Source organism: Scylla paramamosain, chromosome 26, assembly GCF_035594125.1.
Source record: "Scylla paramamosain isolate STU-SP2022 chromosome 26, ASM3559412v1, whole genome shotgun sequence".
In the NCBI taxonomy this organism is placed as follows: domain Eukaryota; kingdom Metazoa; phylum Arthropoda; class Malacostraca; order Decapoda; family Portunidae; genus Scylla; species Scylla paramamosain.
In genome coordinates this window covers 1,007,501-1,035,000 of record NC_087176.1, presented here as the reverse complement: position 1 = coordinate 1,035,000, position 27,500 = coordinate 1,007,501, and the positions used below count along the sequence as shown (strand labels likewise).

At 42.6% G+C, this 27,500-nt stretch overlaps 1 protein-coding gene and 1 long non-coding RNA gene across 3 annotated transcripts in view; both read left to right on the top strand.

Moving 5' to 3' along the window:
* LOC135113538 (transmembrane and coiled-coil domains protein 1-like) overlaps positions 1 to 10,467 on the top strand; it is a 68,011-nt gene extending 57,544 nt beyond the window's left edge. The window contains exons 4-11 of the mRNA XM_064028787.1: positions 1,056 to 1,272; positions 1,907 to 2,135; positions 4,143 to 4,334; positions 5,253 to 5,433; positions 5,843 to 5,962; positions 6,078 to 6,299; positions 6,710 to 6,835; positions 7,202 to 10,467. Of these exons, the coding sequence (XP_063884857.1) occupies positions 1,056 to 1,272; positions 1,907 to 2,135; positions 4,143 to 4,334; positions 5,253 to 5,433; positions 5,843 to 5,962; positions 6,078 to 6,299; positions 6,710 to 6,835; positions 7,202 to 7,387 (1,473 nt within the window). The 3' untranslated portion in view covers positions 7,388 to 10,467. The remainder of the gene's footprint in view (positions 1 to 1,055; positions 1,273 to 1,906; positions 2,136 to 4,142; positions 4,335 to 5,252; positions 5,434 to 5,842; positions 5,963 to 6,077; positions 6,300 to 6,709; positions 6,836 to 7,201) is intronic.
* A 2,828-nt stretch (positions 10,468 to 13,295) lies between these two features.
* LOC135113537 (uncharacterized) lies at positions 13,296 to 24,862 on the top strand. Of its 2 annotated transcripts, none has more exons than XR_010274872.1 (3): positions 13,296 to 13,769; positions 19,716 to 19,889; positions 24,752 to 24,862. It is a non-coding gene; the product is annotated as an uncharacterized LOC135113537 (long non-coding RNA). The 2 variants fall into 2 exon arrangements; XR_010274871.1 differs by having other exon boundaries at positions 24,749 to 24,862.
* Positions 24,863 to 27,500: the final 2,638 nt, after the last annotated feature.

The window sequence follows — 27,500 nt, the reverse complement described above, 5'->3', positions numbered from 1 at the left end:
CCTCGAAATAAGAACATGAAGAAAGTACAAAACAGGCTTTACTTGGAAATATTTGGAAACTTTGTCCCTACCCAGCAGAAATGAGAAGTAGACGAGAAACCTTACTAGAATATTGGTTAACGAGGCAGAAGAAGATAAGGGAAAGAAAACACAGGATAGTAAAGTTGATATGAAGACAACGAGCATCTCCCTAACATTGCCTCTTGATCTGACGTTGGCTTCGGCTTATAATAGGACCAAGCTATAATATAACAGAAAGTAAGGGAAGGGAAAACAAGAAAAGTTGGCAGAAGAAATTAGATACAAGTGTTAAGATGCTTTGAAGGAAAGAAAAAAAAATACAGCGAGCTACTCTAAAACATTGCCTTTTCTTATCTGACTCTGACTTCGACTTATAATAGGACCAAACTGTGAAATAATGGAAAGTAAGGGGAAAGAAAAGAGGAAAAATAGTGGAAGAAAGTAAAGCTAAATTATATGATGTTATGAAGGAAAGAAGAATAAACAAGGGTATGAAGACAACAAGTATCTCGCAAACATTGTTTCTTCTTATTTGACTTTGGCTTCGACTTATCACAGGATCAGTTGTGAAATAATGGAAAGGAAGGGAAGGAGAGAGAGAGAGAGAGAGAGAGAGAGAGAGAGAGAGAGAGTTGGCCTGTGCTGAGTCAAAAGGAAGACCATGTAATATTACCCACCACTCTTAATAATCCCCGTGCCAGAGGACATTTGTGCTAAGAATTGAAGAAAAAACACGTAATATGACTTCACTTCTTAATCTTTGTGCCTGAAGATAATTCCAGTACTGAGAAGGAAAGAAAAAACTAACGTACCATTACACTTCCATTTCCTAATATTAGTGGCAGGCAATGTCTGTGCTGAGAAGTAACATCCTTCAAGTATGAACTAGATTCACCGTTGCCTAACCTCGCTGATCAGATGAGAGGTGGAAGTGGTGTATTCAACTTGGTGTGATTGTTATATGAAGCAAACCCCTCGTAATATTACACCTCCTAATTGCAATACTAGGTGATGAAGGTGGCTGTGTATTCCAGCAGGAGACGGTGCCATCCTCGGGGGTGTCCAATGGATCAGGCGAATTGGTGGATGCCCTGCGGTGCGCCACGGATGGCGGAGGTGGTGGGGCGGGGCTGGACGACAGTGAGGACCAGCTGCCGCACCTCCAGCGTACCAGAGAGGCCGTGGAGCACATCCAGAGCAAGATACAGAAGACTAAAGACTTGATTAAGGAGGAGCAGAAGGCAAGGGACGGTGAGTAATGGTGGTGGTGATGAGGACATAAGGGAAGCTGTGAAGCTAGTAGGTCAACACTTGGCAGTCTCTGGATCAAGATGAATGGCATTTATTTGTGAGTATTATTGGTGATGTAATGATGTTGTGTGATTGGATTGGGATGTATGTGTGTTGGGAAGACAGTGGAGCAGTGTGTGTGTGTGTGTGTGTGTTATTTATGGGTGTTACTGGTAATGCTGTGTGATTAGAATGGGATATTTGTGTGTGTTGGAAGGTCGGGGAAGCAGTGTGTATGTTTGTGTGTGTGTATGGCTTCTGCTTTAATTGCATGAAAGGATGTATGGCTTTTCTTTGTGATTGTTGCACAGAGTTGAGCAGTGTCTGTGTTAAGGGTGTTGGGGATTGATGGATGATTATTTCTCCATCCTGCTTGCCAACAGCCTAGAAAATTAAGAGAAACTCAGTAGCTAGAGCGAAAGTAGAGAATCCTAAGACATTAATAGATACAAGCAAAGAATGACTTGGTTTTTAAGCCAGATAGAGTTAGATTTAAAATGAGATATGAAGAAGTTGTCTCTCATTGTAGTATTAGATGCTGTAATAATTCTTATCAATACTTGCTTTTTTTCCTTACATGTTCTTTGACTTTCAGAAAATGTCAATGAATACTTGAAGCTTGCTGCAAATGCTGACCGGCAGCAGATGACAAGGATCAAGGCAGTGTTTGAGAAGAAGAACCAGAAGTCAGCTGCCTTGATACTCCAGCTGCAGAAGAAGCTGGAGAACTACCAAAAGAGGTTACGAGAAATTGAGACACATGGGTTGAATGCAGCGCACAGACAGCCCAAGGAGGTGCTGAGGGACATGGGCCAGGGACTCAAGTAAGTGGTGGAGAGCTTGACATGGCCGGCAGAGGCATGGGGAGGGCTGGGCTTGGTGGGGAAGGGGCTGCATGCACAATGCTGCTTCACTGCCCCTTGTTCTTTTGTGTAATGTTTAGTCTTTCCTAACAGGCTCTGCAGTGTTAGACTAGATGCTTCCTCTGTCTGTCTCAGCCACCCACTAGTCTGATGCATTGCCTTACTGTAAGGTTTTATGTAGTGTTACTTCTAGATTTATAAGCCAGTTTGACTTTGTGTTCTCTATAACCTGCTTTGAAGAACAGAGACAAAGAGCCAATTCCTAATCAGATATGTAACCTGTACTTGATGTTTATGAAACTGTGCAGAGTATTTGCTGGTATATATATATATATATATATATATATATATATATATATATATATATATATATATATATATATATATATATATATATATATATATATATATATATATATATATATATATTTTTTTTTTTTTTTTTTTTTTTTTTTTTTTTTTTTTTTTCCCCATCCAGATAGTAGTAGTTTAGTGACAGAGAAGCACTTGTGTTGCTACCAGCACACTTGCTTCACAACTTTCATGACCATTTCCTCTGTAGCAATTTGCATTGGTATATGTTAACAAAATTCATGTTAAAGCTTCAGTTACTTGCTAGTTAGGTCCTATGTGACCCTGCATACTTATGCGAAGATTACACCCCTAGCATTAGCTTAAGCCTCCTTCCTTTGTTCTTACCAATAAGAAGCTGACCTCATACTGTGGCATACACACACACACACACACACACACACACACACACACACACGACAAGCAGTCATCAACTTTAGTGTCAATATTGCAATCTGTAAAGTACTAACACAATATGTAGGAAGTGAATGGTAGATGGTCAGACAAGAATTACACTGAGCTTCAGAACACTACAATATATAGTGTCCTCATCACCAGCTTTATTGTTCACAGGGAAACCATTTCTTTAACTGTTAGGGAAAAAAAAGTTATTTGAGTCTTTCTTTCCCTATAGCTTCCATGAATTGATACACAGGAATGGAAAGAGAAGACATTAACCTGTAGGATGGAAAAGCTGGTATGCAAGGCAGTGGTGGTGCACTGCTGGCTTCCATGGGAGGTGGTGGCACCGAGGGGCAGAGGTTGGTGCATGGCATGAGGTCACTTTGGTCTTCAGGACACTCGGACACATGACTCGCAGCAAGGTTGTTGACATACCCAGCCAAGCTGTGCCCTTGAGGGCTAAGGGCAGCCTGCAGCCCCACAACAGACCTACTTATCAACATTTCTTGGGTACCAGCAACAGCTTCTGTATAGGTTCACATGCATTCTGTAGACACCCAGGTGAGGTGTGGCAGTGAGGCACTGATGCAGCATGACAGGTGATGTAGTGAGTGCCTTCTGGCATCATTTTGAGTAGATACATGCTTGAAGAAATGGCATTCTGTAACAAGTTGCAGCTTTGAGTGCAGGAAAGGATGCAGACCAACAGTACAAGTCAGCAGTTATTATTGTACTACAACAGGCAATATTACAATGTCATTTACACTGGTGTACAGGGAAGGAAATGCAGGAGTAAGGACACACACACACACACACACACACACACACACACACACACACACACACACACACACACACACACACACACACACACACACACACACACACTGCATCTGCATCTCAGTGACACACAATGTGAATGTTGGACTCCCTTCAATAAGTCATTGGTGAGCTATCTTGGAAGCACTGCATATTGTAGTTAGGTTGTGGTATATGAATGAGAGGTGTTGAGGATTTGAGTTAGAAGAGGCAGAGCTGAGGAAAACCACACACACACACACACACACACACACACACACACACACACACACACACACACACACACACACACACACACACACACACACACACACACACACACACACTGTCCCATCCAAACACACAGATACACAGCAGGAGCAGGACAAGTATCATGAAGCCTCATTCTCTCCATAGGACGGTGATTAGTAAGCCAAAGGAGATAGCACACCTGATCAAAAACAAATTTGGTTCTGCTGACAATATCAAGGAGTTAGCCGGAGAGGAGGATCGAGATGAGGAGCGGGCACACCATGGGTCAGCCACCCTGCCTGTGGGGGCCAGCCTGGTGCCCCCCACCTCCTCTAACACAGGGGCTGCCCTCCCAAGGTAACACTGTCCTCATGCCACCCAGGGGGATCTAGAGTTAAGATGAGACTTGTAGGTTACTTAACCCTCACTGGCCAGGCCACTTCACTCACTGGTGGAAGGAAAATGTGCTGGCCAGGCAGATAGGCAGGACAGCATTCTTTTGCACTTGATTTCTGGGGCTGTTAGTACAAGGTAAGCATGAAAACCTGTTAGCCTAGAGGTGATCTCAGCATGAGCATCTTCCCCTGGAGCGTATGGAAGGGACTACACTGAAGAGCAAAAGCTGAGGACTCATTGAAGGCATTGTTATTAGGAAAAGGTGAAAAATGACAGCCTTTAAATGATCAGTAAGGTTTATTGTGGAAATAACTTCCATGAGATGCCAAAAACAAACAGCATTAGTGTGTTACCATGTGGTGTCTTAGGCCTGGAGACCCTAAACATCCCAAGTTAGTTAGTGCCCCTCCAAAAGGACAAATAACCTCCCTAGAGGCTTGACTCTTCCCTGAGGACTGGAGCACAGTAGTGAACCAACACCCAAGACTGACACCCCAGAATGCTGCTGCCTAACAAAGCTGACTGTCTGTTGAGATGAGCTTGGACTTGCCAGTCTCTGTAGCTTGTCTATTACTATGCTTTATGTTAATCATTGATGGAATTGGGTTTGTGAGGTTGTTATGGGTACAAGTAATGGATTCATGTACATAATGACACATACCTTACTTTGTGTCAGAGAAACCTTTATTCACTTCATGGGATCAGTAAATTCTTTAGAATAATGACTTAAAAGGTTCATTGTTAGTTTTCTTTCACTAGGAGAGAAATTTTGCTATCATACAAGATGCACTTTAATGTATAAGACTCACAAATCAGTGGTACCTTTGCCTCACCTTTACAAAAACAACCTGGTGCCTGTGTCTCACCTTCACCTGTCAGTCACCAGCAAAGCACGACGGGTCAGGGGGCCGGCGGCAGCAGCAGCGGCGGTGGCCACCATGGCAGCAAGATTGGGTCTGAGGAAGGGTCAGAGTGCAACTCGTCCATCACCAGCGAGAGTGTCCCAGGCGGCAGCACCACCCTGGCGCATCTCACCTCCCCCAGGAACCACCACAGCCAGGTGAGCCGCCACTCCCACCCAACTCACTCACTTGTTCATATTGACATGTAGAAATGTGATTGATATTATGGAAAATGTAATAAATATTTTCAGCACTTATGTCTTGCTTAACTTTGATTTCAGTAAGTAGACATCAAGCTGTGTTGCCAGTCTTCCTATTTTTAAATTTGGAAATTTCTGATCTTTCTACCAAAACTGTATTCCAGTGATGTTAAGCAAGACATTTGAAAGCACCAGTGTGTCCTTTGGTGGTCACTTGTCACCAGCACAGGCACAGGGGCAGGGGAGCACTTATGCCTGATGCTAACATGTCCTGGGGTGGTCACCTGTCACCAGCACAGGCACAGGGCCAGGGGGAGTAGGGAGGGGGGCATTCATGCCCAGTGCTAACATGTGTCTTGTCTTGCAGCTGACGGGTGTTGATTATTTTGGTCAGGCGGGAGGAATGTCGGTAGAACAGCTTCTCATGGAGCTGAGGGAAAGCAGGGAGGAGATAGCCAGACTAAGAGAGGAAATAGACTCCACCAAAGTAAGTTGAATCAATGTACTTGTTTAAAACAAAACACTTTTATTTCATTACAATGACTATGTTTGTCATAGTGCTGAAGTGAGTGGTCATCCTGATGCCAGTATGATGTCCCCAGCTGGCCCTGGCTGCCGAGCTGAATGGCATGCGGGAGGGGCTGGCCGAGGAGCGCTTCAGGTGTGAGCGGCTTGAGGAGCAGGTGAATGACTTGACAGAACTACACCAGAATGAGATGGGCAACCTGGTGACAAACATGGCAGACATGGAGGAGAAGGTGCAGTACCAGAGTGAGGAGCGAATCCGAGACCTTCACGAGATTGTGGAGAACTGCCACACCAGGGTGAGCACCTCTGGGGGCGGGGAGTGAGGCGGGGCTGTATACAGGGTGGATCCTGGCCTTTACGTTATTCCAAACACTACAACACACTGATGGAGACATGGCTGTGTACATGATGGTTTTCTATCCTCTATAGGATCCTAAACAATACAACTACACATATTATGCATACAAGATGGTTTCCCAGCCTTTATAGGGCCCTAAACATATTAAGGAGATGTAATTGTGTATAGATTGTTTTATAGCTCACTTCTGGCCGTAACCAACACAAGTAGGCATACACAACCCTTCAACCAGTAGCTTACTCATACTACTTCATGCATAATAGGAAATTCTTGAGTTTCCTTGGGCTCTGTGTCTCGCCCAGCTGTCATCTCTTGGCTCAGCTGTTGAAGCAACGTTTCCCTCCACAGATCTCCCGCATGGAGCACCAGCAGGCCCAGCAGCAGCAGCAGTACCTCACCCTGGAGGGCCTCGAGAACAGCAATGCCCGGGCTGTGTTTGTCAAGCTCATCAATGTGCTCCTCACAGTCCTGCAGGTGTGTGTGTGTGTGTGTGTGTGTGTGTGTGTTTAGTTGTTTAGTTATTACTAGTAAAACTCTCTCTCTCTCTCTCTCTCTCTCTCTCTCTCTCTCTCTCTCTCTCTCTCTCTCTCTCTCTCTCTCTCTCTCTCTCTCTCTCTCTCTCTCTCTCTCTCTCTCTCTCTCTCTCTCTTAACCCACAGACCCACAGCATGTCCCCCACAGTGTGTTTACAAACCACAGTAACTCAGCAATCCTTCACAACATCACTGTCACACTCACAGCATGCCTGCAGCCCACACTCATTCCCTCACTTGGCAGTACAGGTGAAATTAATTGAACACTGAAGTTCTGGGAAGGAATCAATGCGGTGGTGTCTTTCAGGTGCTGCTGCTGGTGGTGGCTACGGTGGCCAACATACTAACGCCACTGCTGCAGACACGTTCCCGCCTCATAGCCACCACCACCATCATCATCCTCGTCGTCTTCGTCTACATACAGCTACCTGAGCTGAGGGAGATGTGGCTGGGAGCCGTGGAGCGCTACCGCCAGCTGTTCTCCTTCGTGTAGGACGTCCGTGCTGTGCTGTCACCACTCAGGTGGGCAGGGCGCCGGCCTCCTCCACAGCGCATTGCTCGAGTCCCTCAGCTTTGTTGCACCAGGTCCCACTGGGAAGAGTTAGAGGAAGTGCTGAGTGAGTTCATTCATTCAGCTTTCTCTCCACAGTAGTCTAGTAGAACCACCACAAGCAAGAGAGTCATATTGACTCCCTCGCTCAAATGTTCTTAGAGGACTTAAGTGACTTAAGTCTGATGCTGTGAACTGTACTAGGATCAGCACAAGGAGACTGCACTGTTTTTAAAGTGGATGTGCCGAGCATCAACGTAGACTTTGTGGAATAGTCTTGATGAATTACAGAACAGTGGTCATGAGGTGAACAGTGTTCTTCAGTTGTAGCAGTGACAGTACCAATGCATGTTGCCAGTGACAGAACACCCCTTGCGGGGGAAGTGATGGACCATGACAGAGAGAGGACTTGGGCGTGTCGGCTTCCTGGAGTGGCCTCAACAACTGGAAAACACTGTGGTTCACGTGATGGAGGGTTGGGGCAGGGCTTATGTGATAGTTCATACCAAAGTTGGGAACAGCTTGTGCATTCCCTTTACTCTCTTCCACTCCTCTCTCTTCTGCTCAGGCCATCAGGTGTAGCCACACGGCACTCATGGACAGGCAGGTGTGTGCAGGAGGCGCCTCTGTTGTCGGCTTGGCACAAAATCACTTCTGCAACATGCCATAGACCAGCCCAACACCTTGCTTCTATGGGATGCACGTCAGACCTTGGAATCACATGTTCCTGCCAATAGTTTGTAACAATAAGGGCCCCGTGTTGCCAGGGCCGACAAGAGAGGCGTGGCCCACGTGCATCCTGCCAACTCTACAGACTTGCTCCCCAGCTCTCTATTCCTTCCCTTCACCCTCTATCTCTGACCCCAAGCCACCTCCATCAGGCATTATTATTATTATTATTATTATTATTATTATTATTATTATTATTATTATTATTATTATTATTATTATTATTATTATTAATATTATGCCACTTTTCTGTACTTCATCACTGTACATTTTCTAATTTGTTGTATGATGATGATGATGATGAGGTATTAGGATGTTGTTTGGGAATTTGGTGCTGGTGTGAGAGCAAGACACTCACCATGTTACTCACACTGGCCTCTCAGTGTAGTGTGTGTGTGTGTGTGTGTGTGTGTGTGTGTGTGTGTGTGTGTGTGTGTGTGTGTGTGTGTGTGTGTGTGTGGAAGAGTGAGAATGTGGGAGTGTGAGTCAGGATGTTGATGGTGTCATCTGTGAAGAGTGATCCACATTGTTCACATCTTGGACTGCTTTTAATGACTGTCTTGTTTTCAAAATTTATATTACAACATGGGAAGCATCACCACATGCATTTTTCATTGAGTGCTGCGCCCTCTGACGTCCTCAAACCATTAGTCTCTCAAGGAGTTTATTCAAACACTTGATATGGGTCAGTGAGTTCATCAGGAATAGCCTATGAAATTCAAGGATGGATTTCCTATAGCAATAATTTAAAGTTTAAGGTAAGAAGCTGCAAATTGATATTCAAATAGTAGAGCAAAATATGAAAACCTAAACTCTAAAGCAATATTCCAAAAATTAAGGTGTTGAAAGTATATTTTAAACTGGTAGAGGGGTAAAGTCTAAGGCACCTGAACTCCTGTTGTTCTTGTGTTCTCTTCAAACGGAAGGAAAATACTGCACACCATTTGAGGCATTGTATGGTTACACACTCCAGCAACTTTTGGAATGAGAAGCTTATAGAAGTAGAGTTGCCTTGTACTTACATCCACTCATGTACCACCTTGTGTTTGGCCCACTGCTTAGACCCTAAGATCCATATTCATGCCTGTTCCTAACTGCGACGGAAGCGATGCAGGCACCACCGCGCCAAACACACCGCTGTGACTGTGGCCGCTGCAGTCCACTGGATGCCTGGCAGTGCTGTGAAGGAAACAGGTTGATCTTAGAGGACACCTTTACAGCAATGGTGGCGGTGGTAGTGCAGGTGTTTGTCCCCATCTCGGCCAGTGCAGATATTACAGGCACTCCTCTCTCCCTCCATCTATGACCCAAGGTAATGGTGAGGCACCAGTCTGGTGTATCACGAGAAATGAGCAAGAGGAGTGCCCTGCCGCCCCACGCTCTGGCCTTCACCACTACCACCACCACCACCACCACGACTACTTTCCCTCACTGAGGACTCAGGATCACACGTCCATGTCCCGGGGCCGGTGGTGTGCGGGCGTGCTGAACGGCCCATGTCGGGTGTGGGGACGATCATGTGTGTGCATTGCAGTCGCTGTTATGAACTCCCTTGAGTACGGGTGTGTGTCGTGTGTGGGAAGCCGGCCGAGGCTCGGGCCGGTGGTTAACGTCTTATTATATGTTTTCATAGATAATAATACTGTAGGGAGGAGCATAGTAATGTGCGAGAATAAAGACTGTGTGGGCCTCACTGGCAATTTATAGCCAAGCCTTCAGTATTGAGGCTCTTTGTATTTATTGTATTGTCACCCTGTGTACATTTATAACATTGTGGGTCTGTTGGTTGACTCCATTATTACTATGAAGTTTTGGGGCCAGTTTGGTATTATATTAATATGCGCCACTTGAAGTCTCAAGTATTAGAGCAGCATTGGGCCCCAGTGTGACACTTGAGTATATTCCCATGTCCTGCAGATGCCTAAATCTTAGCATAACGTAGAGACACATTGGCTGTTGAATCAGTTCAGACAGGAATTCCATTTTCCACAGTGATTTTTTGGTGAGGTTACCAGTGGTTGCCCATTCTTGGTTATATTAAGGGAATTCTTGCTTTTTTTTTCTAGTTGACTCTTTGTTTAGGGGAAGCAGGGTGTGGCCGGAGGAGGGTGAGTGTTGCTCCCCTCGCTCCGCCACGCCCGACCTCGGCCACCGGTGTAATGCATTACGTTTGAGATCTGACACATCTGTAAAGTTTTATTTTCAAAGTGCAACTTTTTGAGAAATTTGAAGCATATTATATATTAATTTTAAAGATTTTTTCCTAGGAAATTTATAGTAAAGAAGACACTCTGTCTAATGTTTCATTTCCCTCGTGTTAATTGATGATAATGAATGAGCTCAGCATGAATGGTGACAAACCTGACTTGAAGGGTGAGTACAGACACTCTGAGGACAGTGCTGCCCAGCCCTGCCCCTTCTCCGCTCTGACTGACATGCGGACATCACTGCTGCACACTCACATCTGTGCACCACATTTGTGAACCAAACGAAAACTGACCAATGCCGGGCATGACTAAAGCCATTCCCAGCACAGAGCTGCAGCTTTCCCTGCTTGTACAAATTTTCATTTACAAATATGTAAACTTTGTGTTTTGATTTACTAATACAGAATTTGTATGTTAGAGTAAAATGCTCAACAAAACCCTAGTCTTGTACTGACAATGACAGTCAACAGTCTGACAAATGAAGCTGACAGCCTGACAAACAGGACAGCACACTGACCACTAGGCTGGGAGTGTGTGTGTGCTGGTGCAGGAGGCACCACTGTGGGGATGGCACCACAACACTGGCAGCAGTGCTAGGAGTGTGTGTGCTGGTGCAGGAGGCACCATTATGGGGATGGCACCACAACACTGGCAGCAGTGCTGGGAGAGTGTGTGCTGGTGCAGGAGGCACCACTGTGGGGATGGCACCACAACACTGGCAGCAGTGCTAGGAGTGTATGTAGCTGTCTTCTACCGCTATTTTCATGCTAATTGCTCTAATGATCTTGGTAACTGCATGCCTCCCCTCCTTCCGCGGCCTCGCTGCACAAGACTTTCTTCTTTCTCTCACTCCTATTCTGTCCACCTCTCTAACGCAAGAGTTAACCAGTATTCTCAATCATTCATCCCTTTCTCTGGTAAACTCTGGAACTCCCTGCCTGCTTCTGTATATCCACCTTCCTATGACTTGAATTCCTTCAAGAGGGAGGTTTCAAGACACTTATTCATCAATTTTTGACCACTGCTTTGACCCTTTTATGGGACTGGCATTTCAGTGGGCATATTTTTTTATTGGATTTTTGTTCCCCTTGGCCAGTGTCCTTCCTACATAATAATATAAAAAAAAAAAAAAAAGCACTCATACTCTCCACATTTCATGAAAGAGTAGTGGCACAGGCTTCTCCAATGTATTTTAGACAGCGGCACTATAGACACATTCTCTAAACAAATACACACTCACTTATCACAACAACACTTAAACACTAAGAGACACATTTGATTAACTCCCTCCTTTCCACGCTGGGTCCCTCTCCCCCCCACCAGCTAACCCAATATGCGCGTCATGCACCAGTTTGTGGTGCCTTGCGCATTGATATTCAGAATCAGAATCAGAATCCATAAAATATTCGCAGATCTTTGTTCATTATTCTCTCTTATTCTTCTCTAGGTTAAAACCATCACCACTTTAGGCTTCACATTAATATCACTCGCTACTGAAGATTTGGTGAGTTTGGCTTGTCTGTATTCCCACTAATGTTTGAAATTATTCTGAAACATTTCTACGTCGCACCTGCACCATAATTTCAAAGGGCTCTAGTTAAAGTTATGCGAGCTTTTAAGGATGTTTTCATGGTTCTAATGGCATCTTAACAAGTTTTCTATATTAGCAAATCCCGGCAGCACATTCCCGGCTAAAACCAGCCGCGAACTGCCTTGTGTAAACCCGCCTTTAATGGAGGTGGGTGGGTGGGCGAGTGCGACTACTACTATTTTTTTTTTTTTTTTATGTAGGAAGGACACTGGCCAAGGGCAACATAAATCCAATAAAAAAAATATGCCCACTGAAATGCCAGTCCCATAAAAGGGTCAAAGCAGTGGTCAAAAATTGATGAATAAGTGTCTTGAAACCTCCCTCTTGAAGGAATTCAAGTCATAGGAAGGTGGAAATACAGAAGCAGGCAGGGAGTTCCAGAGTTTACCAGAGAAAGGGATGAATGATTGAGAATACTGGTTAACTCTTGCGTTAGAGAGGTGGACAGAATAGGGGTGAGAGAAAGAAGAAAGGCTTGTGCAGCGAGGCCGCGGAAGGAGGGGAGGCATGCAGTTAGCAAGATCAGAAGAGCAATTAGCATGAAAATAGCGGTAGAAGACAGCTAGATATGCAACATGCACCATTGTTTTCGTTATCATTTGTGTGCCTCGATGGTGTAGGGAAATATCCTGGCGGTTCAGCTTTGCGAGGTGCGTACAGCGGGGCAGCAGGGTGAGAAATGAATTACAACTTACAAGCTCAGCTGCTCAGGTGGGATTTGAGCACGTGCGGCCGCCACATCACGTGCCACAATCAGCTGTGAGGAGTTGCCAGCTACCCGCCACATGCAGAGTAGGAAAATATTTGTGGTGAGTTCTTATTGAAATGTTAATGTAATGGCTTGAAGACTTAGGCAACCTTTCAAATGCTACGTTGTCACTATACAAATTGATTATTGAATGCGAGGAGGTTATCATATGGGCAATAGAGGCGAGGCCGGAGAACAGAGGAGAGGCACGAGAAGCATAACAGACACTGCAAGGCTGGTTTTTACAATGGTCACAGTGAAATAAGAAGAATCGGTAGGACAATATTCTAAGACATAATACACAGGAGGAAGAAGAGTTGGTGGTAGACGAGGAGTAAGAGGTAGAGGAGGACGAGGAGGGGGGGGGGGGAGAGAAGAGTAGGAGGAGGAGGGAGAAGGGAAAAGAGGGTGATATAAGAGAATAAAGACGAAGGAGACATTTAATCGGGTACGTGGCGAATGTTGCTGTATCGATAGGCTGAATGAGGAAGGGAATACATGTATTGGATGGCAGTATTGTTTTGGATAGTGAGAGATGGCAGTCAAGCAAAGGTTCCAGTAATGTTGGCCGCGCCGGTTAGTGCAATCTGAACCGTGTCTCAGGAGGGGCGCCGCTTTATTCTGTCTCCCTCTGCTGCTTATTTAGGGCCTCATCACGCTAAGCACCATGGGAGCGACTTAAATCAGTCTCGACGAGAACTCCAAGTATTGCATAATTCATACATCTCACAAGCTCGTGGCCAAAAAACAAAAGAGCATCAGTTACTGTGCACTAAGAGCGCTTAAGTACCTAATCCCACGGTTAACAATAGTGTTAGATACTATTAACTCAAACTGAACCCTATTAAGCCAAGATCTTTCACTCGCTTGTAGAAAATCATCAGAAAATCGGGAGAAATCGCCAGAAAATCGGGAGAAAATTGGATTGTTTACCTGGGCCTGGTACTCACGTGGGAAGCACCAAAGTGTTTGCAAAGGTCCAGATTCTGCCCTAGTAAGTGTAAAGTGAGAATGGCTGACTTCGCCTCGGATAACTCAGCCAACGACACGGTAAATATGAGTCTTTTTGCGTGTTTGGGGGAGTGGTGTGTGCGTGTGTGGCGGGTGTTTGCTGGTGTTTGCGAGATTTTGTGGGTTGTCTGCTCATGCGCGTCTCCCAGCCTGTCTGTCTGTTTGTCTTCCTCACCTCCCTCACTCATCACTCATTGCATCACCTACTCAGTCTAAACACTCGCACTCCTTAGTTTTAAGAAGGTTCTGTGGATGGGGATGAGTTTAGGTGAAATTGTCTGCTACTCACTCACTCGCTCATTCACTCACCTTGCACTCACCTTGCTCTCTTACTCACTCACCTTGCATTCACCTTGTCGTTTTACCACTCACCATAAGGTATTCATCCACTCATTCACTGACTCTTAGCTGAGTAAACACTCATTCACTCATCACTTACTCATTCACTCACCTTGCATTCCCCTTGTCCTCTCATCACTCATCATAAGCTATTCAACCACTCATTCACTGACTTATTCACTCAATACTCATCACGCACTCACTCATGAAGGACCCTCAAGAAGACCATTTTCAAAGACTACAGAGAAGATTATTAAGATTCTCATGGTGTTTTGTCCCACTGATGATAAGAATCCTTGCCAGACTGCCATTGAATCATGAAGACATCCTCAGAAACGCCTGTGACTTGCTCTATGGCACACTAAATTGGTTGAGATAACGTGGTGATGCATTTTGTCCCATTGATGATAAGAATCCTTGTTAAGTTGTGATTGAATCATGAAAACATTCTCAAAAACAATTACAACATACTCATTGGTTTATTGAAGGGGTCAAGATAAGGTGTTGATGCATTTCAGAACATGGTGTATTGATGGATGTTCATTGATAAGATAAGAGAAGAAGTGTCATGATGTACTTCTCATGCTAGACAGAAAATTAATGCAGTATAGTTAGAAGAAAAATAAAGGTTCATTCTGCTATTCTAAATAACCTTTGCTCATGATTGTTATCCTTACAACTTTTTTTTTATCATTATTATGTTTTATATCCTTATTTCCCCTTATGGGGTTGGACAGCTGATGAGTCCCTGAGTTTTTTTGGTTATAGATGGTTTCTTCCTGATGTGTTCCCTTCTCATGTTGCTGCTACACACTGCCCCAAGTGACCTTCAGTCCTCCACTGGTCTCCTTCCATTTACCACTGACTCTGATGCTCTTCTGAGTGTTATGGCTCTTACCGAGATTCTTACCTAGACGAGGGCTGATGCCTTTAGACACAGATGAAGCCTCTACCCAAAACTGCAAGAGCAGTAATTACTTCTTGTTGGTGGCATAAGGTTACCTGGTGTTGCTTCACCAGAATGGCAGTGAACACTTCAGTCAGTCACACTCTGACAGGATGTGACCACAAGACTCGTCGAGTTGGTGCTTGAATGAATCATCACAGGCAGAAGAGATGACAGATTCAGGCAAATTATTCCAGGTGTCCAGGACTCTCACAGAAAATAAATGAGCTCTGACTTCAGTATTACATGAAGGAATGGCCAGCTTGAAGGTGTGACCTCTTGTCCTAACAGCAAGGCTCCTAACAGGCAAATTTTCAAGATGAGGACAGAGGCTATTGAAAATCTTGTAGACCATGGTTAGGGCAGCTCTTATCAGATGACCCCTGATGGAATAGAGGCTGAGACAAGAAAGAGGTCCAGCACAGGTGAGGCCAAGGAACACCACAGTTCTCTTCCTCCATCTCCTCTGGGCCTTCTCCAACATGGCAGTGTCACCCAGGCAGCCAGTACACCATGTCACAGAAGCACACTCCAGGACTGGAGGAACATGAGTAATAAAGACTAGTCTCATAAAATCTGGAGGGCAACAGACTCTCCCTCTATGAATGGTGTAAGCAACGCTTGCAGCCTCAGCAGCAATTTCTCTCACATGAAGATGAAATTTGAGAGAAGAGTCCACCTGGACTCCCAAATCTCTGTGTTGTCAAGTATTTGAGTAATTTGATTGCCAGTGGAATATTGGGAAGCTGGTGCATATTGAAAATTTCTACAAAAATTTATCTGAAGACATTTACTTATAGAGAATGATAAGCCCCATGAACAGCTAGTCCCATGTTATATGTCTATATCACTCTGAGGCTCACTGTGAGATGCTGCATGGTCAGACTTTGTAGTTGGCAAAGCTTGGTAAAGGTTAAAGTTGTCAGCAAATAGACAAAACATGCAGGAAATTCTAGAAGTTACATGATTAACATAAATTCGAAGTAGCAAGGGACCAGTCACTGAACCCTGAGGAAGCCAACTATTAATGCTCATACTATAACTCTCCTCTCCATGCACACCTACTTTCATCCTCCTGCCAGACAAGCAGTCCCTCAGCCACACAAGTGAGCTGCCTCCTACACTGTAACTAGACAACATTGTTTGTGTGGTTCCTTAATAGAGTTCTGGTTGCTGATCTGGCAGCCAGATGTGGTATTTGGAAAAGCCACCAATCACAGAGTTTAAAGCCACTATAACTGGCAGTTGTGTTTGAAATACAGCTTTGAAAATTAAATGATGTCAATGATGTGAACTTGAGAACAAATTACTGTAAGAAATGTGTGGTTATTTTGAATGCCAGAATAGACATGAACATTTCTTTTTTCCTTTGATGGTTATGGAAGCTGCGCATTCACTACAGACTGCTTTCACAACCCCATATGTAAACATGACTACTGACAGAGAGGCAGCACTAGGAAATCAGTAAGCATGTTCTGTGCGTGTTGTGGTCACTGTCATGCATTAACATTGCTGAGTCATGAGGAATTAGGCAAAGTGAGTTTACACAAAGTCAGACATGATAAGGAGGTGAGTTAAGCAAGATGAGGAGGAAGGCATGGTCAGTGCAAGGTGCTGTCACGGCTCACTCACACTTGACCTTGGTCTTTGCTGCCCTATCCTGCAGAGCAGCAGCCGCCCCCACACACAGCCTTGCAGGGTCAGCTGTTTTGTGGCTGCTTTATGAACTCATGTGAGTGACATCAGAGCGCAGCATCCAGGCATGACTAGAGGAATAGTGCTAACTTGGCTCAGTAATGATGACAGCAAGAAAATAATGAGTCTTAGAGAATGAAGACAAGAACACTTGCCTTAGATTGAGTTTATATGAGGCTTTAGGTATTTGTTCCTCCATTATGATACTTTGTAATTCAGATCAAAGAGCAGCATCCAGGCATGAGGAGATGAACAATGCTGACTCAGCTTGATGATGATAATGAGAAGAAAAACATGGAGTCTTATACAGAAAAGAAAACTTGGTATTTGATTGGGTTCCTATGAAGGTTTACATGAGCCAGCAGTTGTATATTAAATAATGTCGGTTTATGTGTCGAGGAATTTTACATTAACCTTCACCAGAATGAGAAAAAAAAATTCATTGCATTGCTGAGATATCTTGGCCTCACAGATCAATGTTGCCAAGGTTGTGTGAAAGGCTGCAAGCACTACTCTCTGTGGTACTGCATTATTCAGGTGTGTGTGTGTGTGTGTGTGTGTGTGTGTGTGTGTGTGTGTGTGTGTGTGTGTGTGTGTGTGTGTGTGCGCTGACCTAGTTTCATCCACTTGCAATATACAAAGCTACTCTTCTGTTCTGTCTCATGAATCTATATTTATCTCACCTTACTGTTAGTGTGTGTGTGTGTGTGTGTGTGTGTGTGTGTGTGTGTGTGTGTGTGTGTGTGTGTGTGTGTGTGTGTGTGTGTGTGTGTATTTACCTAGTTGTGACATACAGGAGAGGAACTAAGCTCGTACTGTCCTGTCTCCATAACTGTTTTTATCCAACTTTTCCTTAAAGTCGAGTGTGTGTTGCATTATACAGAAAATGAAAGTACACTTGTGGGATAGCATTTTCTTATCTCTTTTAGTCAATCATTTCTTCAAGCACACATATAGTCTGAGGACTTACCCCATCTCTGTGTACTTATGCCACTCCGCCCATCACCATGTCTTCAGTTATTCAGCCAGGCTCTCAGCGCCTGAGTGTTGCCTGCATGGATCACTGAGTCTGCTGCTCATGCATGGAAGGCTGTGTTTATTTGTGTACTGTAGCTGTGGCAGCGTTTTTTTTTTTTTTTTTTTTTTATAGATAATTTTGTAAAGAAGTGAAGATTAGCTACATTTTAGATATTTTTGTGTTGAAGGGAAGTTTAGCTAGATTTTTTTGTGGTTTTATAGTGAAGTTAAGTTTTCATTCATTTTAGGTATTTTTTTTTGTGGTGAGAAAGTAAAGTAAAGCTGAGTGTTTTTGTTGTGAAGTAAAGTTTTCCTTCATTTTAGATAGTTTTTTGTGGTGAAGTAAAAATTTCCTTAGTTTTTTTGTAATATTATGATGAAGAAGTAATGCACATCTGGATAAGCATTGTTCAAGGAGTGATTCATGTGATGTACTGAGGATCAAAGTTATTTTTTCCTACAGAATATATGGCAATAATGAGTGATGGTGAGGTGAGACTGGTGGTGGCCAGGGACTTGTGCTTGTAGTGACAGACAGGTGATAGTGATTAGGGAGTCAGGTGTTTTGTTTTTTATCATGCAGCAGTGAATAGAATACTCTCACATTGGGCAACATGTGATAGTGGGAGAAACAGATAAGGGAGGGGGACATGAGGAGGCATGGAGGAGAAAACAGGTGATAACAGACAGACAACAGGAGATAAGAGGATGAAGATAGTGGTCAGAGAGTTTATTGCTCATGTAAAAGTGAGAGAGAGGTGATCCATCATTTTTATATAATGTTAATATGTCTTAATTTCTGGTTTATTAGGTTCCTCTGAAAGAAATAAAATACTGGGGTGATTATTATTGTTGTATGATCCTGTTATGAAGATAGTGGCTTGATACCTCAGTGTTTATACATAAAAAGAAGATAAAGGTGATGTGTTGGCTTGATAGAATATTAGCGTATTGTAATTCTTGCTCTATTGTCTGCCTTGGAAATTAATTAAATACTGGCATGGTGAATGGTAGCAATATTGAGGTGTTTCTGTAGGTATATATGTTATTACTCTTTCATCCTGTTTTTTTTTCTAGTGAATGGCAGGATATAATGTTGGTATGTTTTCATTTCTGCTTTCCCTGGCATGAATTAAACACAGTAGTGGTAAACGGCAGAATTATTGAGGTGTTCCTATGGGTATATATGTTATTTTCCTTATTTCATTTGTTTTTTTCCACTGAATGGATGCGAAGACTTGCACTTGAGTGACAGATAAGACAAGCTGATAGGGTGCCTGTGTGTGCACTCCCAGGTGGTAAACATTAAGGGATTACTGAAGGCTTTATACATCTCTATTAATTCATCTCATTTTTCACTGGATGCATGTGTGATAAAGATAAGATTGCAAGTCTTTTTAGTGCATGTAAGTAATGATTTCACTGTTTTCCAGCATGCGTGTGTGTGTGTGTGTGTGTGTGTGTGTGTGTGTGTGTGTGTGTGTGTGTGTGTGTGTGTGTGTGTGTGTGTGTGTGTATGTATGTATGTATGTATGTATGTATGTATGTATGTGAATGCATGCTATTATTATTATTATTATTATTATTATTATTATTATTATTATTATTATTATTATTATTATTATTATTATTATTATCGTTATTATTTTGTGTGTTGGTGAAGAGAGAGACAAAGGTGTTATGAGGCAGGTTTTTGTCTGTCTCTTCACTTTCACTCCCAACTTGTCTGAACATCATTACTATTTTTTGCTGTTATTGTTGCTGCTGTTATTGTATTTGTGCTGCACTGTACTCCCCACTCCCCTTCATTCCCCCCCTTGCAGTACAGCCACAGCATGCATAGTGAAGCCCTCTCCCTCCCTGACCCCCCTCCCCCAAACCACCACAGCCCTCCACAGCACAATATTATTTTGCCTAAGTCCCCCACTGAAAACATTTACTTTGATTTGTACCTTATTTGTGTTCTTTTTTGCTTGCTTCACCCACAGAGGGAGACCTTATCCTCCCCCACCCCTATCCACACCTCTGGCATTTTCCCCCACACCTCCTCCTCCTCCTCCTCTACCTCCTCCTCCTCCTTCCCCCCCACAATGACTGAAAGACTGATGGCGATGGTGATGGTGGAGGCAGAGTGTCAGGCTGATGCTAAGAAATCTGGCAAGGTAAAGTGTCTTCATGTTTTGTGTGTCATCACTAACACTACACATAGAAGCGCCTGTGTGACTAAAGCTGTGTGTGTGTGTGTGTGTGTGTGTGTGATGGTTTTTCTTAGTGTATTTTTTTTATTTATTCATCATTTTTTTGCATGTTTTATTTTATAGGTTGTTTAAAAAAGTGTGTTTGAAGTATATATTTTTTTTTTGTGTGTGTTTTATTATGTGTTTTAGGAGTTGTAAAGAAATGTTTTTTTTATTTTTTTTTTTATTGTGTAAATGTAGTTTTGTTTTGTTTTGTTTTGAAGTGTGTTTGTTTTCTTGTTTTATTTCCAGAGTCGTGTAGAAAAAGATTGTGTAGTATCTAAATATAGGTGCTTTTTTCTTCTTTTTGTGTGTGTGTGTGTGTGTGTGTTTACATGTTTTATTTTAGGAATTGTGTGGAAAAAGATTCGTATTTTGTGTAGGTGTGTGTATCTATATTTACACTGAGGTTAAGGGTGCCGTACAGACTGGAGGGCAACAGAAAAAAAACAGTGAAGATGCCAGTTCAGAAAAAATTGATCCAGAAAGAAAAAAAAATAGATAAAAGTAATACAAAATCATCTAATAAATAAATAAAGTGGTCATTGCAGATATCAATCCCAAACGAGAATTTAGCAGAGGGACAGTGTTGTAGCAGAGGGACAGTGTTGTAGTAAAGGGACAGTGTTTTAGTAGAGGGACAGTCAGGGTGTGCCGGGTGTGAGTCAGAGCAGGTAAGGTGATCAAGTTGTTATTCTTAGCCTTACTCTGGCAGGCGGTGTGTTGCCGTGCTTGTCACCCAGGCTAGCTACTCTCACCCTTGTTCTCTCTCTCTCTTTCTCTTCACCCTTGCTGCCTGTCCTGTCCACCTGTCTCTGTCTGCTTGCCTGTCTCCCTGTCTGTGTGTCACCTGCCCTGCCTCACCCCTGGCTCAGGCATGTGGTGACTGCTCATAGGGAAAGATATTTGCAAACTCAACTGGGAATGTGTTGCCATGAATGGAACACGTGATCTTGGGTGTACAAGTGTCAAGGAGGCTGGCCAGGGACACACAGGATGGAGGGGTGAGGTGGGAAAGGCCCACTTCGTAAGTGCTGCTCTTGGAAACTCATGTTCTTGTACCAGTAATCTTGACACAGTGTTTAGTCAGTGATGGGTTCAGGTAACAGATCAAGGAGTAAATTATTATTACATTATATGCCTTGATAGTGTTTAGCTAATTTTTTCTTTTAGGTAATAGACGGAAGAGTAAATGATTATATTCACTAAAAAATCTTGATAGTGTTTACATATTGATTTCTTCTAGGTAACAGATGAGGGAATAAATAGTGATGTTAACCTGCTGGCTTCATAATGTTTACCTAATTATTTCTTTTAAGTAATAGATGAAAGAATAAATTATTTTATTCACTAAAAATCTTGATAGTGTTTAGCAAGTTATTTCTTCTAGGTAGCAGATGAGAGAGTAAATAGTGATGTTAACCTGCTGGCTTGATAATGTTACCCAGCCACGTCTTGTAAGCATGAAGTGACAGCGGGGAATGATCATATGTTTAGCCAGTGTCTCCTCCCTTGTAACTGTGCAGATACCTGAACAGCAATGTCTTAGAGTGATGGGGGAGGAGAATATCAGTGGTTAGCCAGTGTCTCCTCCCTTGTAACCCTGCAAATACTGACCAGTGATGGCTTAGAGTGATGAGGGAGGGAATATCAGTGGTTAGCAAATGTCTCGTCCCTTGTAACCTTGCAAATGCTGACCAGTGATGGCTTAGAGTGATGGGGGAAGAGAATATCAATGTCTAGCCCAGTGTCTCCTCTCTTGTACCTTGCAAATACCAGAGCCACTAGTAATGTCTCTGATGGGGGAACACTTGTCCTCTTCACCTCTCTCTCTCTCTCTCTCTCTCTCTCCTCTCTCTCTCTCTCTCTCTCTCTCTCCTCTCTCTCTCTCTCTCTCTCTCTCTCTCTCTCTCTCTCTCTCTCTCTCTCTCTCTCTCTCTCTCTCTCTCTCTCTCTCTCTCTCTCTCTCTCTCTCTCTCTCTCTCTCTCTCTCTCTCTCTCTCTCTCTCCTTCCCACTGGTGTCATTCAGAGCTGCCAAGGATTACATTAACACAGTGTCATCTAAAATTCCTTGTTGTGTTACTTTTATTATTGACTTTTGTTGTTGTTATTCTGTGGACTTTTTGTCTGTTGTTTTGTGGACTTTTTTTGTTGTTGTTCAGGTGGGAGTTAGATGTTGTTTCTTAGCATTATGTGTATTTTCTCCTCCTCCTCCTCCTCCTCCTCCTCCTCCTCCTCCTCCTCCTCCTCCTACTGTGCTCTCTCTACCCCTTTTCTGTCTCCCAACACTCTTCTTTCTCCTCCTCCTCCTCCTCCTCCTCCTCCTCCTCCTCTTCCTCCTCCTGTGCTTTCTCTCTTTCCCCTCTCTTGTCTTCACCTCCTCCCCCCCTGCCACTTACACTGTTCTCCTCCTCCTCCTCCTCCTCCTCCTCCTCCTCCTCCTATTTATGAGACTGGCCAACTCTTCCTCTCGCTAGCCTTGGAACTTAACTTGTGTATTGCCAAGAGAGAGAGAGAGAGAGAGAGAGAGAGAGAGAGAGAGAGAGAGAGGAGGGAGTGAGGGGGGGAATGGGGGGTGTTAGAAATAAAGAATGGATGGGAATGGAGGGGAAACACATCTAAGGGAAAAAATGAGGGAAGTAAAGGAAAAATGCAGGAAACTAGAGATGAAGGAAATGTGAGATGAGAAGTGAAGGGATGAGGAGGAGGAGGAGGGAGGAAGGGAGGGAGGGAGGGTGAAAGATAGTGTAGTTTCCTCCTCCTCCTCCTCCTCCTCCTCCTCCTCCTCCTCCTCCTCCTCCTCCTCCTCCTCCTCCTCCTCCTCTGCAATGTTGTATGCCAAAGAAGTCAGTGTAGAAGGATGCTGTGAAAATAAGGAGAGGAGGAGGAGGAGGAGGAGGAGGAGGAAGGGAAAGTACCATAGAAAGTTAAGAAAGGCATCTGTAATTTGTCACCAGGAAAGAAAAAGGGAAAACAAGAATAAAGAAGATATTAATGAGGGGAAAAGAGGAAATAAAGGTAATTTGATGGGTGGGAAATAAAATAAAAGGATTGATATCAAGAAGAAAGAGAAGGAAAAGTCATTGAAAGGAAGAGAAGGAAAAACAAACAAACAAACAGACAAACAAACAATAAAAAAAAAAGGAATAAGAATGAGAGGCAAAAAAAGGGGGAAAGAAGAGTATGTATGTATGTATGTATGTATGTATGTATGTATGTATGTATGTATGTATATATGCTTTAAGTGAGGGGGAAAATAATGGGATATGAGGACAATTCTTCTCCCCTTTCTGCCTCCCCCCTCCCCATTATGAAGGCGTGGAAGGGGGAGATAAGAGGTGGGGAGGAGAAATATGAGGGGAGGCAAGAGACAGGTTGTGAGGGAGGGGAAATTTAAGGCCTAAGAGGGAAAAAAGGGAGGAAAATTAGGACTAAGGAAAGGAAAAAAGTCTGAATTTAGCGCTTGGGGACCAGAGAGAGAGAGAGAGAGAGAGAGAGAGAGAGAGAGAGAGAGAGAGGGAAGGGGAATGAGTAGGCTGAGTTAGAGAGAGAGAGAGAGAGAGAGAGAGAGAGAGAGAGAGAGAGAGAGAGAGAGAGAGAGAGAGAGACCTGAATAATTTAAATATATATGAAAAGGAAAGAAAAGAGTAAAATTTTAACTTTTAAATGATTAATGAAGATTGAAGAGAATGAAGAAATAGTGTGTGTGTGTGTGTGTGTGTGTGTGTGTGTGTGTGTGTGTGTGTGTGTGTGTGTGTGTGTGTGTGTTTGAGGGGAGATGGATTTGAGGGGAAAAGAGAGATTAAGGACAGAAGGGGGAGAGAGAGAGAGAGAGAGAGAGAGAGAGAGAGAGAGAGAGAGAGAGAGAGAGAGAGAGAGAGAGAGAGAGAGAGAGAGAGAGAGAGAGTGTAACAGAAGGATTAAACTGAAAGGGGGAGGAAAAAAAGTTAGGAAAGATGAGGGGAGGAGGAATGGAAAGGAGAGAGAGAGAGAGAGAGAGAGAGAGAGAGAGAGAGAGAGAGAGAGAGAGAGAGAGAGAGAGAGAGAGAGAGAGTTAGCTTTAGTGCAACATAGAAGAGGAGGAGGAGGAGGAGGATGACCTTGACACTGGGCATAGAGGGCAGGTAAGGTGACATGACACCTGGTAAAATGCCAACCTCCCTTCCTCCTCCTCCTCCTCCTCCTCCTCCTCCTCCTCCTCCTCCTCCTCCTCCTCCTCCTCCTCCTCCTCCTCCTCCTCCTCCTCCTCCTCCTCCTCCTCCTTTATATTGAGTACATTCTTAATTATTTTTTATTTTCTTTTTTTGTATCTTTATTTTATTTCCTCACCTATTCGTGTTTTTACAGAAATGAGGCAAGACTTTAATGTGTGTGTGTGTGTGTGTGTGTGTGTGTGTGTGTGTGTGGGAGAGAAAATAGAAGGATTGGATCAGAGCCAAGACGTGTGTGTGTGTGTTCGTGTGTGTGTGTGTGTGTGTGTGTGTAAAACTAAGCAAAAATAACAAAGAGAAAATAGCACCATTACTTAAAATAGTAACGTGGTCGTCTTTGCCTTCGTCTTCTTTAGCGTTGTAGTAGTAGTAGTAGTGGTAGTAGTAGTAGTAGTAGTAGTAGTAGTAGTAGTAGTAGTAGTAGCAGTAGCAGTAGTAGTAGTAGTAGCAGAATTAGTAAAAAGACTGATGATGATAATGACAATGATAATAAAAATAACAATAATAACTGACAATAATAATAATAGTAATAATGATAATAATCTATCTAACATCAATGATCTGTCTATTAGCAGGATGACGTCACTACGAGTCAACACACACACACACACACACACACACACACACACACACACACACACACACACACACACACACACACACACACACACACACACACACACACACACACACACACACATCTCAACTCAACAAGCAAGGAGGTCAGATCAAGTATGGCCAAGTAGAGTGAAGTGAGGTCAGGCGAGGTCACGTGAGGTCACAGGTCAGGTCAGGCCGTGGGTCCTCAGGCTGAAGGAAGGGTCACGTCTGACCTCCACGCTGCACCGGTGACCTTGTTCCGCATTGATTTTTGTTGGCCCTGCCTGGGGAGGGGGGAGGCGGGCCGCGGGACGGGATATACCTCTCTCTCTCTCTCTCTCTCTCTCTCTCTCTCTCTCTCTCTCTCTCTCTCTCTCTCTCTCTCTCTCTCTCTCTCTCTCTCTCTCTCTCTCTCTCTCTCTCTCTCTCTCTCTCTCTCTCTCTGGCTGTGCTTAAGTCTGAGTCTTTGTCATATGCTCTCTCTCTCTCTCTCTCTCTCTCTCTCTCTCTCTCTCTCTCTCTCTCTCTCTCTCTCTCTCTCTCTCTCTCTCTCTCTCTCTCTCTCTCTCTCTCTCTCTCTCTCTCTCTATGCGTGTGAAGGATACGTAACCTGGGACAAGTCGAGGTTCAGAATGAGAGAGAGAGAGAGAGAGAGAGAGAGAGAGAGAGAGAGAGAGAGAGAGAGAGAGAGAGAGAGAGAATATTTCTAGTATACTAAGTGAATGGATTAATTGATATAGTTCATATCTCTCTCTCTCTCTCTCTCTCTCTCTCTCTCTCTCTCTCTCTCTCTCTCTCTCTCTCTCTCTCTCTCTGCTGCAGGTGTAGAATTGCTTTAAAAATATGATGCAAAGACCTTTTCTTTCCTCCTGCCTTCTCCATTACCTCTCCCTTTCCTCCTCCTCCCCCTCCTCCTCATCCTCCTCCTTCCCATCTTCCCTTCTCCTCCTGTTCCTCCCTTTCCTTAATCCTAGCCTTCTTCTTCTTCTTCTTCTTCTTCTTCTTCTTCTTCTTCTTCTTCTTCTTCTTCTTCTTCTTCTTCTTCTTCAGTGTAAATTGAAGGTTAGTGTAATAAATTCCTCGATGTCTTTTTATTTATATTATTATCCATTTTTTTTTTTTATTTCCTTACCGATATGGAAGTTCTATCTATTTATTTATTTATTTTGTCTAAATATTGTGTTTTTATTTTATGTATTTCTAAATGAAAGTCTTTGTCCTATTTGTTATGTTCATTTTTGGTGTTTCCTGAAATTCCTGACTTTATTTATTTACTCATTTTATTTTTATTTACTTATTTGTTCATTTATATTTGCTTCGTGTTTTGCATATCCATGATCTTCACTCATATCTTTAAATTTCTGGCTTAAAATCATGAACAAAATCTTCATAATTGCATACGTAAAATATTTGCCGTTATTTCATGTTATACTCTCGATTTTCCTTATTGATAATGTACGAACGTTGAATTTATGAAGGATTAACAGTGTAATTATCTTCTTTGCATGACTTATTTGTAGTTTTTCCTGCAAACTATTGATCACGAGAGAGAGAGAGAGAGAGAGAGAGAGAGAGAGAGAGAATGTGCTAGGGCAAAAAAAATTCTTTATTTGACATTTTATGGGGCACTGAATTAAAACTAAAGAAGAAATAATAAAAATGTAAGAAAAATATAGATTAGAAAATAGTGTATTTCTCTTTTATTTATTTATTACCTTATTTGTAGAAAGGAAGAAGGAAGAGGAAGAGAGGAGTAAAGGAAGGAAACGAGAGAGAAAGAGAGAGAGAGAGATAGAGAGAGAGAGAAAAGGAAGATGTGTGTGAGTGGGAGGGAGAGCAAGATTAAGGGTGAAGGAGAGTGCGAAAAGGTCATTGTTGCATAATATGAAGGAGAGAGAGAGAGAGAGAGAGAGATAATGCTAAAGATAAGCAAAGAAACATAATTGCATAATGAAATATATATATATATATATATATATATATATATATATATATATATATATATATATATATATATATATATATATATATATAAGATGAAAAAATAATGAAATGTGAATAACATTTAACCGTCATTTTTATTTTACTTTTTCATTATTAATCTATTCAGAATAGGTTAATTAATTGTCTTCCCTCATCAGAATAAACCTGAGAGATAACCCATATAAACAAATAGGTAGATAGACAAAAAATAAATAAATAGATAGGTGTACATATAGATAGATAAAGAAAGAAATAACAAGATAGACATTCTGATAGATAAATGAAAGAAGACATAGTTTAAATGTATAGATTGAAATTTAGCTTAATTAAAGTAGACAATTATAGAGAGAAGGCATAGAGTAGTAATTTAGATACATAAATTAAAATTTAGCATAATAAAGATAGGTAAATATAAGACGTGTATTTATAAGCAAATTAAAATAAAGTACATCGTCTGAAAACTACATAGCTTGAATAAGATGCAATAGGCTTTAAGAAATATAGCTTAAAATGAAAGGGAAATACTGATTTTGAGTTTAAGACTTAAATGGCATGATTCGAATGGTATAGACTAATTTTGAATTTCTAATAGTTCTGATTCAAATTATGTAGAAATGTTTGGAATTTCTTATAGCCTGATTTTATAAAGTGGCATATTTTATATGTCCTTTGAATTTAAATAGTTTATTGTCTTTTTTTATTTATTTTTTTATTTGAATAGTATATTCCATGGAGTATTTC